The 18,618-nt window shown below is 43.0% G+C and overlaps 1 protein-coding gene and 1 long non-coding RNA gene across 2 annotated transcripts; one reads left to right on the top strand and one right to left on the bottom strand.

Annotated features, from left to right (window-relative positions):
- Positions 1-5,093: 5,093 nt before the first annotated feature.
- Positions 5,094-10,496, bottom strand: LOC133830188 (uncharacterized). Its single transcript, XR_009891934.1, has 3 exons — positions 7,564-10,496; positions 6,765-7,477; positions 5,094-6,669 (listed from the first exon to the last, which is right to left on the bottom strand). It is a non-coding gene; the product is annotated as an uncharacterized LOC133830188 (long non-coding RNA).
- Positions 10,497-15,696: 5,200 nt separating this feature from the next.
- On the top strand, positions 15,697-17,743 carry LOC133830189 (cytochrome P450 71A9-like). The gene is made up of 2 exons (XM_062260114.1): positions 15,697-16,632; positions 16,727-17,743. The coding sequence occupies exons 1-2, from the start codon at positions 15,706-15,708 to the stop codon at positions 17,336-17,338; spliced, it is 1,539 nt and encodes a 512-aa protein (XP_062116098.1). The 5' UTR covers positions 15,697-15,705; the 3' UTR covers positions 17,339-17,743.
- Positions 17,744-18,618: the final 875 nt, after the last annotated feature.

Here is an 18,618-nt window from a genome sequence, read left to right on the forward strand (position 1 = left end):
GCGGTCAGGCTTTTGAGGAAGAGTTCGACCATGACTCACCTTTAGTGAGGGAGATCCAAGCCATACGGCTCCCTGCCAACTTTAAGGAACCCAATATGACCCCCTACGAAGGAAACACAGATCCAAAGTACCACCTGGACGGATTCAACGACCTGATGAAGCTGAGGGGAATTAGTAGCGGAGCCAAATGCCACTGCTTTGCTGTCACATTGAAAGGACCCGCATACAAATGGTTCAAAAGACTAAGGTCGGGGTCCATCAGATCCTGGCAGCAGTTTTCTGATGAATTCCTCCAACAGCACCACGCCGTGCGGGACTACACGATGCCAGGCACCAGCCTTGCCAATGTGAAGCAAGGAGAAAAGGAGAGTCTAAAGAGCTACATTCACAGGTTCAACATGGAGGCCCCTAAAGTGGGGAGCCTGACCCGCCGGGAGTTAAAATGGCCATTACAGCTGGGGTGCGCCCGGGAAGCAAATTGTGGGACAACATGCTGAAGAGGGAAGTCACCGACCTAGATGACTTCTACGAGAGGGCGCAGAAGTACATTCGTGTGGAGGATGGCCACGCAAACTTAAAGGCAGGAAAGGAGGAGTCCAACACGAAGCCCCCAGCTAATGAAGGGTCGAATGGAACAAAGAAGAAGAGGGCGTATGAAGGGTCAAGGGATGATCAACAGAGAAAGACCAAGAGGGGAGCGGTCATAGGGAGACAGCTTACACTTTCTATACGAACCTAACAGATTCCAGGGAGCATATCTACCTCACCAACAAAGATCGAGTTCCCTTCAAAAAGTCCCCACCAATGAGAAAGGACCGGTCCAAAAGGGATATACTCCCAGTACCAATAGGATATCGATCACACCACAGCAGAGTGCATCCATTTAAAGGATGAAATTGAGGAGCTCATCCGCAGGGGGAACCTCGGCCGATATGTCAGGAGAGAAAGGCCGAAGCCGGAGGATGAGCCTACGACACCCCAGGTGCAAGGGCGAGCCTCAGAGATACAGAGGGAAGTCCCAACCATTTTCGGAGGTCCAGGATTTAGGGGAGATTCTCGGAAGGGATGAGATAGGTATGCTAGGGAAGCCAGGCGAAGTCCACCACCCTGCGTCGTGAGCTTGGAGCAACGACCCCCGAAAAGCTTCAAGGGAGAAAACGACTCTAGCACATTCACTGAGGAGGATGTACGGAGGGTGCATTTTCCCCATAACGACCCACTGGTGTTGACAGTTCAGTTGGCAAATATGCGTGTGCATCGGGTCCTGGTGGACAATGGGAGCTTAGTGGACATCCTGTATCGCCCTGTCTTGGAGAAGATAGGACTGGGCCTTTGTCACCTGAAGCCCTGCCAATCTTCCCTATATGGATTCACGAGGGACTTGGTGCAACCCCTAGGGATGATTGAATTGGCACTCACCATGGGGGAGCAACCCCGGCAGACTACAGTCATGGCTAACTTTGTCGTAGTAAATTGTGCTTCTGCTTTCAATGCGGTATTGGGGAGAGCATCCCTTAGAGAATTGAAAGCCATAACTTCTATATATCACTTGGTCGTCAAGTTCCTAACTCCAGGATGGGTCGCTAGCATGAAAGGAGAACAGAGAGAAGCGAGGGAGTGTTACAACACCTCCCTCCGTGTGCTTGTGAAACTGCGGGAACCAATGGCCATGGTGATACACGAGGCGCTACGTGTGCCCGCGGGGAGCCTGTAGGAGCTAGACCCCCGAATCATGGAGGAGTCAGGAGCAGAACCCATGGAGGAAGTAGAGGAGGTTATAGTAGTGGAGGAACCGTTGAGAAAATTGAAGGTAGGAAAAAGCCTGCAAAGTGACGTGAAGGAGGAGTTGATAAGGTTTTGGAAGGATAATCTGGATGTATTTGCGTGGAGTCACGAAGATATGGTGGGTATAGATCCCAGTGTTATGTGCCACCATTTGAATATCTCCCCTGAAGTGAGGCCCATTAGGCAGAAGAGGCGGGCGCTAGACCCAGAGAGGTACGCAGCCTTAAAGGAGGAGGTCGACAAGCTGAAGACTAATGGGTTTATCCGCGAGTCATTTTACCCTGTATGGGTGTCGAATCCAGTACTAGTCCCAAAACCGAATGGAAAATGGAGGACCGGCGTCGACTTCTCAAACCTGAATAAAGCTTGTCCTAAGGACAGCTTCCCACTCCCGAGGATAGATCAGTTGGTAGATGCGACGGCAGGGCATGAATTACTGAGCTTCATGGATGCCTACTCTGGATACAACCAGATTCCTATGAACCCAGCTGATGAAGAGCATACGTCATTTATAACGGATAAAGGACTCTACTGCTATAAGGTGATGCCCTTCGGGTTGAAGAACGCGGGTGCCACCTATCAAAGGTTGGTCAATAAGAAGTTCTCCAACCAGATAGGGAGGAACATGGAGGTATATGTTGACGATATGCTAGTAAAAACCAAGAATGCTGCAGAGCTCAACAGGGACCTTGGTGAGATGTTTGACACACTCAGGAAGTATCGAATGAAGTTGAATCCCCTTAAGTGCACTTTCGGTGTATCCTCAGGAAAATTCTTGGGCTTCATGGTCAACTCTAGAGGCATCGAGGCTAATCCTGATAAGATAAAGGCCCTGATAGAAATGGGCCCACCTAAGAACAAGAAGGAAGTGCAATGCCTAACGGGAAGGGTAGCGGCCCTTAATAGATTTATTTCGAGGTCAACCGACAAGTGCCTCCCCGTCTTTAACATCCTAAAAGGGAGCAAAAAGTTCGCTTGGGATGGGGAATGTGAAGAGGCATTTATTAAGCTGAAGGAGCACTTGGGGAAGCCACCCCTATTGGAAAAACCTAAAAAAGGTGAGAAGCTATACTTATACTTGGCAGTGTCTGAACATGCCATAAGCGCGACCTTCGTTAGAGGGGAGAAGAAATAGCAACAACCCATGTACTATATCAGCAAGCAGTTGGTGGATGCGAAGAACCGGTACCCAGAAATTGAAAAGTTGGCCTATCCTTTAGTTGTGGCCTCGAGGAAGTTGAGACCCTACTTCCATGCTCATGCAATCGAAGTTCTCACGGATAGTCCTTTGAGGCAGGTCTTGCATAAACCTGAGGCCTCAGGGAGGTTGATGAAATGGTCGATCGAGTTAAGCCAATTGGATATTGTGTATACCCCAAGAGCTTCCATCAATGGACAGGTGCTGGCAGTCAGCCGAATGGAGGAAGAAGTGAAGAAGGGGAGCGGTCTGTCATAGAGGAAGAATGAAGGGGTCTAGAGGAATGGAGCCTGCATGTGGACAGGGCGTCCAATGAAGGAGGGTCTGGAGCAGGTATCATGATGACGGGACCTAAAGGACACAAGACGTACTGCACAATCCGGTTTGGGTTTGAGGCCTCCAACAACGAGGGGGAGTACAAAGCGCTCCTGGCAGGCTTGCGTTTAACCCAGGAGCTAAAGGTGACATGCCTTCGTATTTTTAGCGACTCACAATTGGTGGTGTACTAGGTGAAAGGAGAATATCAGGCGAGAGGTCCCAAGATGGCTGCATACTTGGAAAGGGTGAAAGGCTATCTGGGACGATTGGTGGCATACAGCATAGAGCAGATCCCAAGAGAGAGGAATTCCCATGCTGATGCCCTCGCAAAACTGGCTTCCACTAAGGATGGGGATATCTTGGAATCGATACCCGTGGAGTACTTACCTAGACCCAGCATCATAAGGGCGGACATACACATGGTTAGTGTTCCAAAGGAGTCGTGGGCTTAGCCGATTAAGAGATACCTGGAGGAAGGAACCTTGCCTATGGACAAGAAAGAGGCCCGAATGTTGGTGTATAAGGCAGCTAGGTACACCTTGGTAGATGGGGTTCTATACAAGAGAGGGTTATCGATGCCACTTCTGCGATGTGTAGAGGAGGAGGAGGCGCTAAAAGTACTATATGAGATACATGAGGGTGAGTGTGGTAACCATGAGAGCGGACCCTCCACGGCTAGGAAGGCCATAAGACAAGGGTACTACTGGCCCTCCATGGAGAAAGATGCAAATGACTTTGCCAAGAAATGTGACAAATTCCAGAGGCATGCAAACTACACTCGGAGGCCCCTAAATGAGTTAACTAGCATGACCAGCCCCTGGCCCTTCGCTATCTGGGGGATAGACTTGATCAGCGCCCTTCCCGCTGGTAGGGGAGGAGCGAAGTACGCGGTGGTAGCTGTGGACTACTTCACCAAGTGGGTTGAAGCGGAACCCCTCGTGAATATAACAGCCAAGCATGTCACCTCATTCGTCAACAAATTCATTATCTGTAGATACGGAGTGCACTACAAAATTATCTCTGACAACGGCACCCAGTTTGAGGGGGGAGCCTTTGAGGAATATTGTAGGGGAATAGGGATAAAGAGAAGTTTCTCAGCAATAGTGCACCCACATGCCAATGGGCAGGTGGAGGCCATTAACAGAGTTCTTCAAAAGAACTTGAAAACCAAACTAGAGAAGATGAAGGGAGCCTGGGTGAAGGAGCTGCCAAATGTGCAATGGGCCTACAGAACCACCCCGCGCACGACCACTGGAGAGTCCTCATTCTCCTTAGCATATGGGTGCGAGGCCGTCCACCCAGTTGAGATGCAGGTTAGTTCCTTCAGGATACAGGCGTACGGGGACGAGGCCAACTGCGTAGCTCTGGCTGAGAGCTTGGACATGCTAGAAGAAAAAAGGGAAAAAGCACATATGAGAATGGCGGTATACTAGCAGCGCGTAGCAAGGTATTACAACTCGAGGGTGCAAGAGAGAACTTTCAGAGTTGGCGACCTAGTGCTAAGAAAGGTACTCCCCAACACGCAAGACCCAGGGGCGGGGGTGCTAGGGGCGAACTGGGAGGGACCCTACCAAGTCGCTCAGTGCATACCCCAAAACACTTATAAGCTGGCGCGCATGGACAACACTGTCATACCTCGAGCATGGAATGCGGAGCACCTTAGGAAGTACTACCAGTGAGGCGCCCACACCCAATGCTAGAAGTATCGGTTTTCAATGTGTTGCATGTTATCTTAGCTTGGTAGACAAAAATCAAAGAGGTTTCTTAGATAACCTCCCAAGTATTTGTAAGTTCCTTTTTTATGTAAGTCTTATATGTATCGTTGTAACCTGAATTCTATGAATGAAACTGGTCACATCTTCGCACGCTATTTTTTCTACCTTATGTGGGCATCAATCAAAGTGCCTGCCGAAGTAAACTTCACCAGACACTTGGGGGGGCAATAGTGGCCCGTGAAGATAAAGCATACAACTGACAGGAGGATCAAAAAAAAGAAAAGGACCCCTTGCACCAGGATCCTGAAAAGGACCCTCTATCAGGAGGATCCTAAAACAGACCCTATGCACCAGGAGGGTCCTAAAAAGGACCCTCTATCAAGAGGACCCTAAAAGGGACCATGATCCTAAAAAGGACCCTCTAACAGGGGATCCTAAAAAGGATCTTCTAACAGGGAATCCCAAAAGGACCCCTTGTATCAGGGCCTTAAGCGAAGTTCTTATATATATAAAACAGGGAGAGGACCTTACAAGGCATCCCTTGGGTTCACAAGGATTAGCTACCCTTGTGAACATCAAGGAGGCCAAAGGGTCTTACAAAAAAAAAAAAAAACAACAACAACAACACACTTCCAAATAAAGGCAGATGCTCCCACAAGAGGACAGACCTTAGAGAGAGCACCCACCAATAAGCCTAGAGCGGCCACCAAGCCGTCTAGCCAAAAAGGGTCCTAAAAGAGACCCTTGCAAAAATAGTACTATGAATAATGACGAGAAGGATGCTTCTCGCAAAAAATAATAAGCGCGCGCAAGAATATATAAAAAGATAGCTAGAACCCAAGGGGTCAAAATATCCTTATAGAAGTAATCAAGAGGCACCAAAAAAGGTCCCAGTGAACCCTTTCGCATGGGCTCCAAAGGACCTCTAGCCTGGTAAATAAAAAAGGGGAACCTGCCAAACCCCATCATACATGTATATATATATATTGAAAAAGGAGTCTTGATAACATGAAAAGATTCACAAAATAAAAATAATAACAATAATATTACAAAGGCTCAAGGTGAGCATACGCCCACAGCGGGATAGTTGACAGAAATGAGCATATGACGACCTCAGGGCTTCCTGCCACGGGCGCTCCACACGGGCGCTCGAGCAACGGCGTGCTCACTGAAAGAAGAAAAATCAAAGTGGGGATCCTGCCTCCACACACTGTAAAGGGCACGGTCTATGGACCTGTACTCGATAGCTATCTTATCCGCCTCTAAGGAAGCAATTCTCTCCTACGACGTGGCTACATCGGCCCTAACAGCCTGGAGTTCGGCCCTAGCAGACTCGAGTTCGGCCCTAGTAGCCTCGAGTTCAGCCTCTAAATAAGTGACTCTCTCCTGCGATGCAGCCGCGATAGCCTTGGTCCACTAGAGTTCGCTCTCTAGGCCGGTGACCTTGTCCTGCAGCGTCGTGGCTTTGGCAACCGCCTTCAGCTTCCTTTTTGACGAGACAGAAAGTTTGGTCCAAACCCTTTTTAGTTCAGTTTGGGTGTCCTCAAGCTCTTTCTCGAGCTCCTCGACCCGGGCCGTGAGACGGTCCCTCTCATCACTTGATGCAGAGAGATTGTTAGCCGAGTCGGCAAACCGCTGAGCCACAATATGGGCCTGCACAAGAAAGTTAACAACAGAAATAATAAGTAACAAAAAAATCATATGTACATCTATATATAATAAGGCCGACACAAGATGCATGAACTCACCCAAGCAGTGGTGCGCCTTAGAGTTTCCCCAAGGTCTGACAGAGCAAAACTCCCAAGACTGTTCCAGTCTGATTCAGCGAGGTCCGAGGTGATTTGGATCAACCACCGCCCGTAAGAGGTTGCCATACGATTCACCCAGGGCGCCCTATCCAAGCCAGGGGCACCTGGCTGGGTATGGACAGACGACCCGCTCGCTGAAATGGGAGGGGGCGCAGGAAAAGTGGAAAAGTGAGGCCCTGGTAGATCAGAGGGGGGTGCTGGAAGATTGGCAAAGTAAGCCCCCGATGGACCAGGGTCGAGGGGAGCCTGAGTGAAAGCGTCATAGCCCTCAGGGTCGGGGCAAACAAAACACTCCGGTACGGCATGCTGGTCTTGAGGTTGGGAGGCTATGTCCATGTCATAAGAGGCATAAGGAGGGCATCCCCCAGGAGACGAAGACAGCTGGTGAGGTCCCCTGCATTAAAGGGGGGCTTCCTCCGGCTCATCCTCAGCCTCACCTTCATCTCGGCAAGGCTCGGCCGACACCGCCTTCATCTTCTTGGACCCAGGGATGGTCCACAGCAACTTGGGGTCTGAGACTGGGGACAGTTTCGGAAGGTTCAAATTTTCCACGATGAATAAGAACACAGCCTTTTTCAGGGCGGGGTCAGCATTAATGAGGTCCATCACGGCGTCCGCCTCCGACCCAACGACCACGGGAACGGAAAATTGCTCTGCATGACCCATGCCATTGTCAAAACAAACATAATTATAAAATAGTAAGTTCCAATAAAAAGAAAAGGAGGCTCAGGGTACTTACTGGGGGTGGCACGGAAGTCCTCACGGACAGAGAGAGGGCCCTTTACGAAGAAAAATTCCCGCTTCCAGGACCCCGGATTGGATACTGAGCCCTCTATCAAAGGGACCTCGTTATTGGCCTTTTGCAGATAGTAGAAGCCCTTGGACTTGGGAGAGGGCATGAGGTTATACAGGAAGTGCACCTTTAGCGCCGTAGAGGCACGTTTGGCAAGTACCGCGAACGCAATGAAAAGGCAGCTCAAAGTCAGCCAGCCACTGGGTGCCAGCTGAAGTGAAACAAGGTCAAAGTAATTGAGGACCGCAACAAAGAACGGGTGTAACGGGATGGTACCACCCGCCTTCAGGATGTGCTCACTAAGGGCCACGAAACCGGTCCTAGGGTGGTTAGCCCGGCATGTCTCCAAAGGAGCGTATAAAGAGTACTCCGGAGGAACGCGATAGTGCTTCACAATTTATCTCAGTTTATTTTCTGACACATGTGACACCAGTTTGGATGCCAGTAAAGGAGCATCGTTCGGTTCATTGGTAGATACTTTTTGTCGTGCCCTCGGCATATCTGCAAAACCAAAAGAAAAAGGTGAGGAAGAGACAAAACACTTAACCCTCCATTTTCTCTTCCTAGCAAGAGTCTTCCACCGGGGGACCGGCTGCGGAAGCACTAAGCTAGGGAAGATCGAAATTAAGGGCTGAGGGGAAGCAGAAGCGGCCCCATGACAGTCATCAGGCGAGGATGGGCTAGAGGGCTCAGGCGAAAGGTGTCCCTCCATAAATTCCAACTCCCTCTGCAACTCTAAAAGGGTCACCCTAAGGCTCGCTACGTTGTCACTAAGGTCAGGGGGAAAAGGTGCTCTGTCTCCTCTCAACACTGAGTCAATTTCACTCTCCACCACCCAAATTTTACGCCTAAGTTCAGCCATGTGCTCAAGGTGACGGATACGGGCCTGCCTTAAGGAGTCATAGTCTTGGTGAGGGTTTTCCTCAGGGGACTCTGAGTCTGAGGACAGGTCAACAAACTCAACCCGCGGAGGTATGTCGAATGGACCGTCACTGGCCATGAGACCTCGTCCCAAAAGCAATAAGGGGTTCACATATAAATGAGGGGATAGCTACAAAACACAAAGGAATGGGCTTAAAACCTCTACATGAAAACGCCTTAAATGATCCACTACAGGGTATAAAAAAGAGAGGCATGCAACTGGGCAAACTCATGGCAAGCTCAGGCCAAGGTACCCCATCCCGAGTAATGCTAATTTGGACCCAATGAACATGAGCGAAAAAGAAAATATACCTCAAGCAGGTAAAATAGAGCGATGTCGTGGTCTAAAGGAGGTCCAGGGCCAAAAGCACCGTCACGGTCAAAAAGAGCTAAGTGGTCGAAAGCACGCGTCTGCAAAAATAAGCAAAAAAAAAAAAAAAGTGTTAGCCTCCAAATAGACATACCAAAAATTAGCACATTTAAAAAAAAAATTTAGCAAAAGTGGGGTTGTGGGGGGTTGAACCCCTTACCTCTTGAAAGGAGTAAGGGTCTAGGTACCACTAAGCTAAGGAAGTAAGGTGTAAATAATAAGCCTTGCCTGAAAGCCTATTTATAAGGATTAAAGAGAAAAGTCTACCAAAGCACCCAAAGGTCCTCTCCTAGACTGGGGGGCAAGTGTGGATGCTCAAAATTTCATGCTTGGAGAAGACCCAAAACAAGTGCCAAGGTCCCATAAGCGCCTAATTACGTGATTGAGCCGCGATGCCCTCGAACCACCATTGTCTCGCACCTGCCGCACACCTAGCGAGGCCACGCCTTGCGTGCACCTGACGGCCTCGCGAATGGAGGCGTCTCGCGCGACGTCCAGCGCACCTAAGCACCTCGTGCCACACACGGTGTCCAGCATTCACCTTGCGTCTCATGCCCCTAAGCACCTCACGAGGCATGGTCTCGCGCCACTATGGGTCTCGCGAGGGAAGTCGCGCACCACAAGAGCTGCGCCTTCAAGGGTCTCGCGAGACATGGCAATGTCTTGCCTCGCCACAGCTGCGCCATGAAGGCCTCGCGAGAGATGGCCTTGCCTAGCCTCGCCATGGCTGCGCCCCGAAGGCCTCGCGAGAGACGGCCTCGCCTAGCCTCGCCATGACCGCGCCACGAGGGCCTCACGAGAGACAGCCTCGCCTAGCCTCGCCATGGTCGCGCCACGAGGGCCTCGTGAGAGACGGCCTCGCCTAGCCTCGCCATGGCCGCGCCACGAGGGCCTCGCGAGAGACGGCCTCGCCTAGCCTCACCACGGCCACGCCACGAGGGCCTCGCGAGAGACGGCCTCCCCTAGCCTCACCACAGCCGTGCCACGAGGGCCTCGCGAGAGACGAACTCACCTAGCCTTGCCACGGCCGCGCCCCGAGGGCCTCGCGAGAGACTGCTTCGCCTAGCCTCGCCACGGCTGGGCCACGAGGGCCTCGCGAGGGAGTATCTCGCACCTTTCACCTCGAGATGGCATCTCCTATGGAGAACTATGGAAACCCCACCGTCTAAAAGTGAAAGCCCAAGTATGATTCAGAAAGGTCATGCTAGTACAATCTTGTACGGGGTACGACTTTTAAGACCCCGTACGCCTGACCATAGCACTCATGCTAGACAAGTAGTTTGAGCACTAGGAGAGAAGACATGGCCTGCATGCTCCCAACCAGATGTCAGAGTTGACACCACTACCACTTGCACCACTCCTGTGACATTCGTACGGTCAAGTAATGGAGACATCCTGATGGTACCTAGCCATGTACTAGTGTCAACACCACTACCTCTGAAACCACTCTCCTGACAGTGTACCTGTGTACCGCTTTGTCCCCTGGACCACCATGTATCCAGGGCCATTAGAGCCTACTATAAAATGAACCCTAATTCCACATGGAAAGGGGTTGGAAAAATTACTATAGCAGTGCACCTTAGTGAATACAAACTCATTTCACCATTTTTCTTCTTCAATTGTTCTTGGAGTTTATACTTAGATTTCTAAAGCTTTTCTTTTGATAATCTCTACTTTTCAATTTTTCTAACTTAACTTAGTTGACGAGTTCTCACCGTCAACACAAGTATATCACTTTATATCAACAATAAATCCACATATGATAACTAAGGTTAACGCACTTAGGCCCCACCCTCTATTTATCCCACTGACTCCGGCCCACTTAAACCGAGCTCAGTGAATATTAAGCTGTCCTCAGCTACCAGTGGCCGAGCCGCGCCCTATGCGAAAGTATAATTTACGGCACCCTTAGGTCATTTATCACATGTCCCATGGCATTATACCATCTATGAAACCACACAAACATAGGGAGCTCTTAGTCCCATCACAAACACATAACCGGGTGCAATTTTCTTACCTTTAGATTCGCTAGCTTTGTTCAATTTGATCCTCAAGCACGATCCCATCCAAGCCCTAGCGTACACCTAGTCACAGCCATAGATCAGAATCATCACCAAACCTCAAGTCCAAAACCTAGCCTAGGGACCAATCCCAAGCCCTCGGGATGCCCCAATTCCACCAATCGGGGTGGTGGAATCAAACCCCGAACCCCCGAGCAAAAACCCTTGAAAATAACCCAGAAACCCCATTCTGGAAACATGGTAGTGCTACAGCGCTCTAAGGAGAGTGCTACAGCGCTACAAACAGAGCCTAAAATGCCCCAGAACACATGGCCTAGCGCTACATCGCCCAGTGACTAGCGCTGTAGCACTAGTCACAGCACAACCCTGCACAACATTTTCTCCTTCGAATTTTCCCGAGCCAAACAAACTCAAAACCCAACCAAACCTCAAACAAACTTCAAAGCAAGCCTCCCAACATCCTCCACTCATCCCAAACATCCCAACCACACATAACTCAATCACATGCACCCCTAATCAAAGGAATCACCGAATGGGTGAAGATATGGCCTCTATTTTCCTTTGTTTTTCTTCTTCTTTGTATTTCTTCTTCTTTCCTTTAACTTCCTTCAGACTCTAGACTTTCCACTAAGGCATAAAGAAATTTAACTCTTATCCCTTATAAGCCAAATGACCAGAATACCCTCCCATTATCTCTAAGCCTTTAAATCAACCTAGGGGCACTTTGGTCATTACACCCAATTCCGGCTAATTCCTCGAGTGTCTCTAATATTTTCTGCTTACTTCCCAACACCTAACTAATCACCAATTATATTCCTCAATATCAAAATAGACTCCAATATATTCTCTAAATTCCCAGAAATATTCCCAAGCTCACCCCGAGCCGGGTATAAATCCACGCTGCGACTCTTTCACTAAACCGCTCACTAAGATAGTCTCGAGTCATAGATAACAAATATATCCACACAATAATGTGGTCTCGACAATTTATCACAAATATATACAGTTATACCCTCAACGGGCCAAAATTACGTTTATGCCCTTCTAACCTAGTCAGGTCCTACATGCATACTAATACACATAGTCATGCATCTCTGATATTCAAATAATCATATAACATGCTTTTAATCATTAAATTACATATAATCTAGTTATGCCCTCCCGGCACACTAATCAAGGCCCTTAAGCCTTATCAGTAAATTTGGGTCGTTACAGCCCGAGATCACGGAGTAAACTTAATCGAGACCGAGGTCTTGAAAGGATAGATCGAATTCGAAGTGGAGTCCCGAACTATTGTAAAGTTTGGGCTTCGAGCGTGTATTTAACACGAGAGTGGGAAAGTTTGGATTCATTTTAAGAATCCCAGATTTTCAGGAATAAAGTTGACGATTACCCAAAAAGGTGATAATTTTGGGATATGTGCAATTAAAAACCCTAATTCAGAACCCCCATTTCTTGGCTTACACGATACACTACCCTTGATCTGAAAGTACCCTATGTTTCCATTTTTTACACTAAATCTGGGTTTTAGAACTATGTTGTCAAAGACTTTGAATCAAAAGTTTGTGCTAAGCAATATTGCTAAGACTACTAATTACAACATATATTCATAGGGAAATGAAAAACGTAAAAATGCATGAAGACATAAAAGTACGAGGGTCAAGAACAAGAAACGTACACATAGAAGCTTGCGGGTATAGTGAAATCGACGACTATAGGAGCGGTTGCAAGAAAGATTTCACTGAGTCGAAAATGCCAAGATTGCTTTGTCTCTTCGGTTTGGAGAACATGCAAAGAGGAAAAGACAGTTTTTCGGCTCTAGTTTTTTTTCTCTGAAAACTAAAACGTAAAAATGAAGAGAGTGAAGAGGAGGAAGATGATACACCTATATATATATTTATATATGCATCCCCAAAATGAGGTCAGGGTTCGAGCTAATTTGGGCCTTTAATTAGATTTTGTACTCAATCAGATGGACGAGTGCAAGCGTGACAATGGCGACAAAAAGCTTAAATGTGAAACGACGTGGGCGTGTTGAAAAGTACTCAAGTACTCTCACTGAGCAGTCCGTGGCTGACGTGTGTCCACACTCGAGTGTGGCAGGTGGCTCAATTTTTGAAGGTGGCAGTTCAAATGTTTCCTTCTCATAGGATTCGAACTAATACTTTTGAGGGGGCAAAATGTTACACCTAAATTTTATAGAATGGAGATTTTTTATCTTGAAACTCAGGCACGTAAGATGTAAGCTCGAAATAAGCATACTCATCATGTAATCAGCATTAATGAGAAAGTCAAGGACAGTCTCGCCGAGCAGTAAATGCGACAACATCGGATTTGGTGAGCTTGGAAACTATGCAGTCTCGGAGGTATTCTGAGTTTATAAGTCAGGCTCGAAGCTCATGATGGCAATAGTTCAACACTTGTAAAAATCTCCTGATTCATTACTTGCCATCAGACAGGACGATTCGAGCTCGAGGATTGCGAACTCGAAAAGGATGATATCGACAACGTTACTTGTTGAAAACCTAGGTGAATCGAGGTATCGAGCTCGCGATGGGTGAATGATCTTATAGGCGTGTGAGTCTAGTGTCCAAGCTCGTAGGGTGTGTGTGAACATGTTTATTGTTGTAAAATCCCTATGTTTAAGGGATCAGGTGTAATCTATTATTAAATCCCAAATATCATGGGATATATACGCGTACGTAGTAACTGTATGCATTTAATTACATTTATTTTAATTGATTTGTATCATATATCTCCCCAAAATCTGTGGGAAGATATTCGGTAAACCACTCTATAATTAGAGTGGAACCATTCATTTGTATGGACAGAGAAATTTGTATTGGGAATACTCTGCATAATTGCTTCCATAAAACTTTGAGAGAATTCCAAAAAGTAAATAAGACAGACTCGTGGACTAGACAGATGTTAACTACTGAACCACATAAAAAATCGTGTCTATATTGTTTGTTTCTTCTGGTATTTTTGTTTAATTGCTCTTCATTTCTAAGTTGACGAAAAAATAACGTCAACAACTATATAATTATTTTAAATTAAAGACTCATATAATATTTTTCTTTTAAATACATAATATTTTATTATAAAAAATAATATATTAATTTATAATATTAATAAAACCTTCAAAAATAATGAATTCTCATTAGTAATAATAAATAATCATTAGAACTGATCTACACTACCATCAACTTTAAAACTAATAAGTTGGTTAAAAAATAGATAGAAAGAAAACAGTAAATACTAAGTTTATACTAATACTTAGAGATTGTTCTTACTTCTCAATAGCTGTAATATAACTTTGAAAAAGTGAAAAAGACAAAAAATTAAAATAATAGAAAATAAGTAGAGGAAAGAAGGATAGATGAATGACTCGTTAACACTTAACAATTGTGTTGAATGAAAACGAAAAATAAATAAATAAATAAAGGGTTAATCATTTGGTATCTTCTATTTTTTTCAAATTATTATTTTGGTATTATGTTTTTACAATAATACTTATTTAGTATTTTATATTTTAAAATTGTATATATTTAGTACCCTATATTATAAAATCGTATATATTTAATACCCATAGTTTAAATTTAATTAATAAAATTTTACAAATTTAATCAAAATATTATCAATTATACAAGTTCCAAATTTATATTTAATTACTTAATTAGATATAACTGATGACAACTTAGTCATATTGACAAAATTTTATTTATTAAATTCAATAATACTAAATATATATGAATTTAAAATATAAAGTACTATATAAACATTATTAAAAATAAAGAGTATCAAATGATACTTTACAAAATCGCATAGTATCCCATAAATAAATAAATAATAGCTGCAGGTTATTCACAATTATATATTGTATAGATATATTTATATCAAACTTAATCGGTCAAAGTTTCAACTCAATTATTGATATATATGTTACATATGCATGCACCTTACCTATTCCATATGGATAGTGGACTAAATATATTAATTATAGCAATGCTCAAATAATAAAACTCAACCAATTAACAAATGCCAAACTAGCTTCTCATCCTATCTTTCATAAATGGTGTGTGAGTATGTATATATGTTTACAAAAATAATATAAATTTTTTTTGTTTAGGTTTATTTATAAAATTTATTAATTTTTTATTAAATTTATATTATTATCATATAAATTTTAAATAAAAAAATATAAATATATTAAATAAATTATTTAATCAAAATATTATTTATAATTTTTAAAGATATATATAATATGATAATCTTTTTAAAGACAAATAATAATTTTTTTAATAAAAATTAAGATTATATATTATATATTATTATACTGATATTTTATAATATTTAAATTTATATTAATATACGTATTAAATATTTATTTTTGTATTAAATATTATTATAATAATAATATTTAAATTCATATTAATATAATTAGTAAAAATTTATGATTATATATTATTATAATAATATTTTACAATATTTAAATTTATATTAATATAATTATTAAATATCTAGTTATATATTTTATAACAACTGAATTTAAATTTATATTATAATATTTAAATTTATATTAATACTATTAATAAATATATATTGTTAATTAATTTTAAAGATATATTCTATTAAAAATTTAAAACATTCCGTTAAATTAACCTAACAAAAAAATTTCTTCATATACCCACATATATTACAAGCAAAAGCTTATTATTATAGAGGTTACCGGTCACGACTATTTTTCTTTCTATATCCACCAGCAATAATTTCTCCATGGCTACCTCTCTTCCTTCCTTAATCCAAATAATATTCCTTTCTCTAATACTCTTTGCCTCAGTATACACATGTTTTTTCAAACAGAGGAGGCTAAAGCTTCCTCCCGGTCCTATGAGATTACCCATCATTGGAAACCTCCACCAGTTGCTAGGCATAGGCAACACGTTGCCCCATCAAACATTAGGGCGACTTTCTCACCAATATGGACCACTCATGTTCTTGCAACTCGGGTGCATTCCAACTTTGGTGGTCTCCTCTGCTGAAGTGGCTAAAGAAATCTTCAAAACTCAAGATATTATCTTCTCCGGAAGACCGGTCTTGTACGCTGCAAACAAGCTCGGCTACAACGGCTCTACTGTCTCATTCGCTCCTTATGGCGATTACTGGCGAGAGATGAGAAAGATCGTTATCTTAGAACTTCTTGGTCAAAAGAGAGTTCGAGCATTTCAGGCTGTGAGGGAAAAAGAGGTCAGAACTTTGATTAATACTATAACTGCTACTGCTACTTCTTCGAGTTCTGGTATCGTTAATCTCAGTGAACTCACGTTTACTTTGACGAATAACGTTGTTTGTGGAGTTGCTTTTGGAAAGAAGTACGATGGTTCTGATGATCATCGTGAAAATGGGAGGAGTGGATTTCGTGAGTTACTTTTTGAAACGCAGAATGTACTTGGTGGTTTTTGCATGGCTGACTTTTATCCACGGTGGTTAACTTGGGTCAACAAGTTCAATGGTCTTGAACGAAGGGTTAACAAGTGTTTTAGAGACTTGGATAACTTTTATGATAAAGTGATTGAAGAGCATCATCATTTTGATCCCGATCAAACTAAACATGAAGATGTTGTTCATGTTCTACTTCAACTTCAGAATGATCCCAACCAAGCCTTAAAAATCAACAACGACCAAATCAAGGGTGTTATAACTGTATGTCTCTACACATTTTGTCTTAATATTTGTGTGATTCAATTCTATCAAATTTATTAACAAAGTGTTTCTTTAACATCACATATCTATACAGGACTTATTCAATGCTGGGACTGATACAACATCAGCAGCACTAGTATGGATAATGGCAGAGCTTATTCTGAATCCGAAAGCCATGAAAAGAGCACAAAAAGAGGTGAGGGAAGTGGCTGAGGGAAAAGCATTTGTAGAGGAAAGCCAACTTTCGAAACTAAACTACATAAAATTAGTCAAGAAGGGTGGGTTCAGACTCCACCCTCCTGCACCATTACTAGCTCCAAGAGAAACCACAGAGTTTTGCAGAGTAAGAGGGTATGACATTCCATCAGGAACAAGGGTGTTTGTCAACGCTGGAGAGATTGGGAGGGACTCGAAGTACTGGGAGAAGCCTAACGAGTTCTTGCCTGAGAGGTTCATGGAGAGCTCAGTTGACTATAGAGGAAAACACTTTGAGTTGTTGCCGTTTGGTGTTGGAAGGAGAGGGTGTCCTGGGATTAACTTTGCTACGGTGTTGATTGAGCTTGCACTTGCTAATCTGTTGTGTCGTTTTAATTGGGAGCTTCCCAATGGGTTGGAAAGAGAGGATTTGGATATGGAAGAAGTGTTTGGTCTTACGATGAATAAGAAAATTCCTCTATGCCTAGTTGCCAAGGTTGTTGATCTTTGAGTATATAGTATGCCTTATAAGATGCTGGGGAAAAATAGTACTAGCCGTGTCGGTATGCTATTTTCAATTGACTTTTCTACGATGGCAGGTAGTTTTTGTCTCGTCTAATTTAATTAGATAATGTTATGATAATGATTTAAGTTACAAGACATTGTGCTATTGGTATATTGATAGGTCACATATGTGATGTGTACCTGGGGAAAAATAGTACTAGCCGTGTCGGTATGCTATTTTCAATTGACTTTTCTACGATGGCAGGTAGTTTTTGTCTCGTCTAATTTAATTAGATAATGTTATGATAATGATTTAAGTTACAAGACATTGTGCTATTGGTATATTGATAGGTCACATATGTGATGTGTACCTGTCGTCGTGTATATGATTATAATAGTTGGATTAACTATAGATGAATGGTTAGTGTTACACTATAATTGTTGCATATTGTTAATTCAAATTTAGAACTTGAGATTTTGTCAAAATAAAAAAATTAGTACTTGTGATTAATTCAAATATTTAAATATTTTTTAACACCTATTTGAATTTTAAATTATTTCCTAACTCGTAATAATTTAGTATCAAAATAGAAATCTGGTTGGCTAGGATATAGATATTACATTGTAAAGTAAAAAGAATAATGCTTCAGACACGATAAATGTAGTATTAGGCATATGTGGGTTGGAAAACTCCACAATATATCACATGACCAATTATATTTCCACCCAAAAAATTATAAAAGACTATTTTATAAAAAATACTTTCTTATTATATATACATGGCACGCTACAATTAATGGTGCATTCTTTTGTATATTACCCTAGTGAATCTTACATTTTAACAGACGTTGTTACACCATGATGTTCATTCTAGTCATAGCGAATCTCTTATAAATTTTCAAGAAAATCTAAAATAATTTAAAATATTGAAAATAATCTAAAATAATATTTGTGCGCGTATGATACTAAAAGTTTAAAACCCTATTTTGACACCCTAAATTATTAAATCTGCAAGAAGTCATTGTGACTACAATGAATATTGTCTTATAAAAAAGTTGGGATCTTAACTTATGTACATGTGTAAGTTTTGTATGATTCACCATGGTATTGCATAAAAAATGTGCACTATTCTAGTTGTGCCTATATTTCCTTAAGTGAAATCACTGATGCATATGCCACTTTAAATCTCAAATACCATTCATAACATTTTAATTTAATTATTAGTGAGTACTCCCCATTTCTTATCATATTAAAATTCTATTTTTTTCTTAAATAATTGAGACAATT

This window comes from Humulus lupulus, chromosome 4 (genome assembly GCF_963169125.1).
Source record: "Humulus lupulus chromosome 4, drHumLupu1.1, whole genome shotgun sequence".
NCBI lineage: Eukaryota > Viridiplantae > Streptophyta > Magnoliopsida > Rosales > Cannabaceae > Humulus > Humulus lupulus.

What these genes read in the sequence shown, in the direction of transcription:
- LOC133830189 (XM_062260114.1), top strand. Translation starts at nt 15,706, where the DNA reads ATGGCTACCTCTCTTCCTTCCTTAATCCAAATAATATTCCTTTCTCTA. An exon ending in AAATCAAGGGTGTTATAACT is followed by an intron (nt 16,633 to 16,726) that starts GTATGTCTCTAC and finishes ATATCTATACAG; the next exon opens with GACTTATTCAATGCTGGGAC.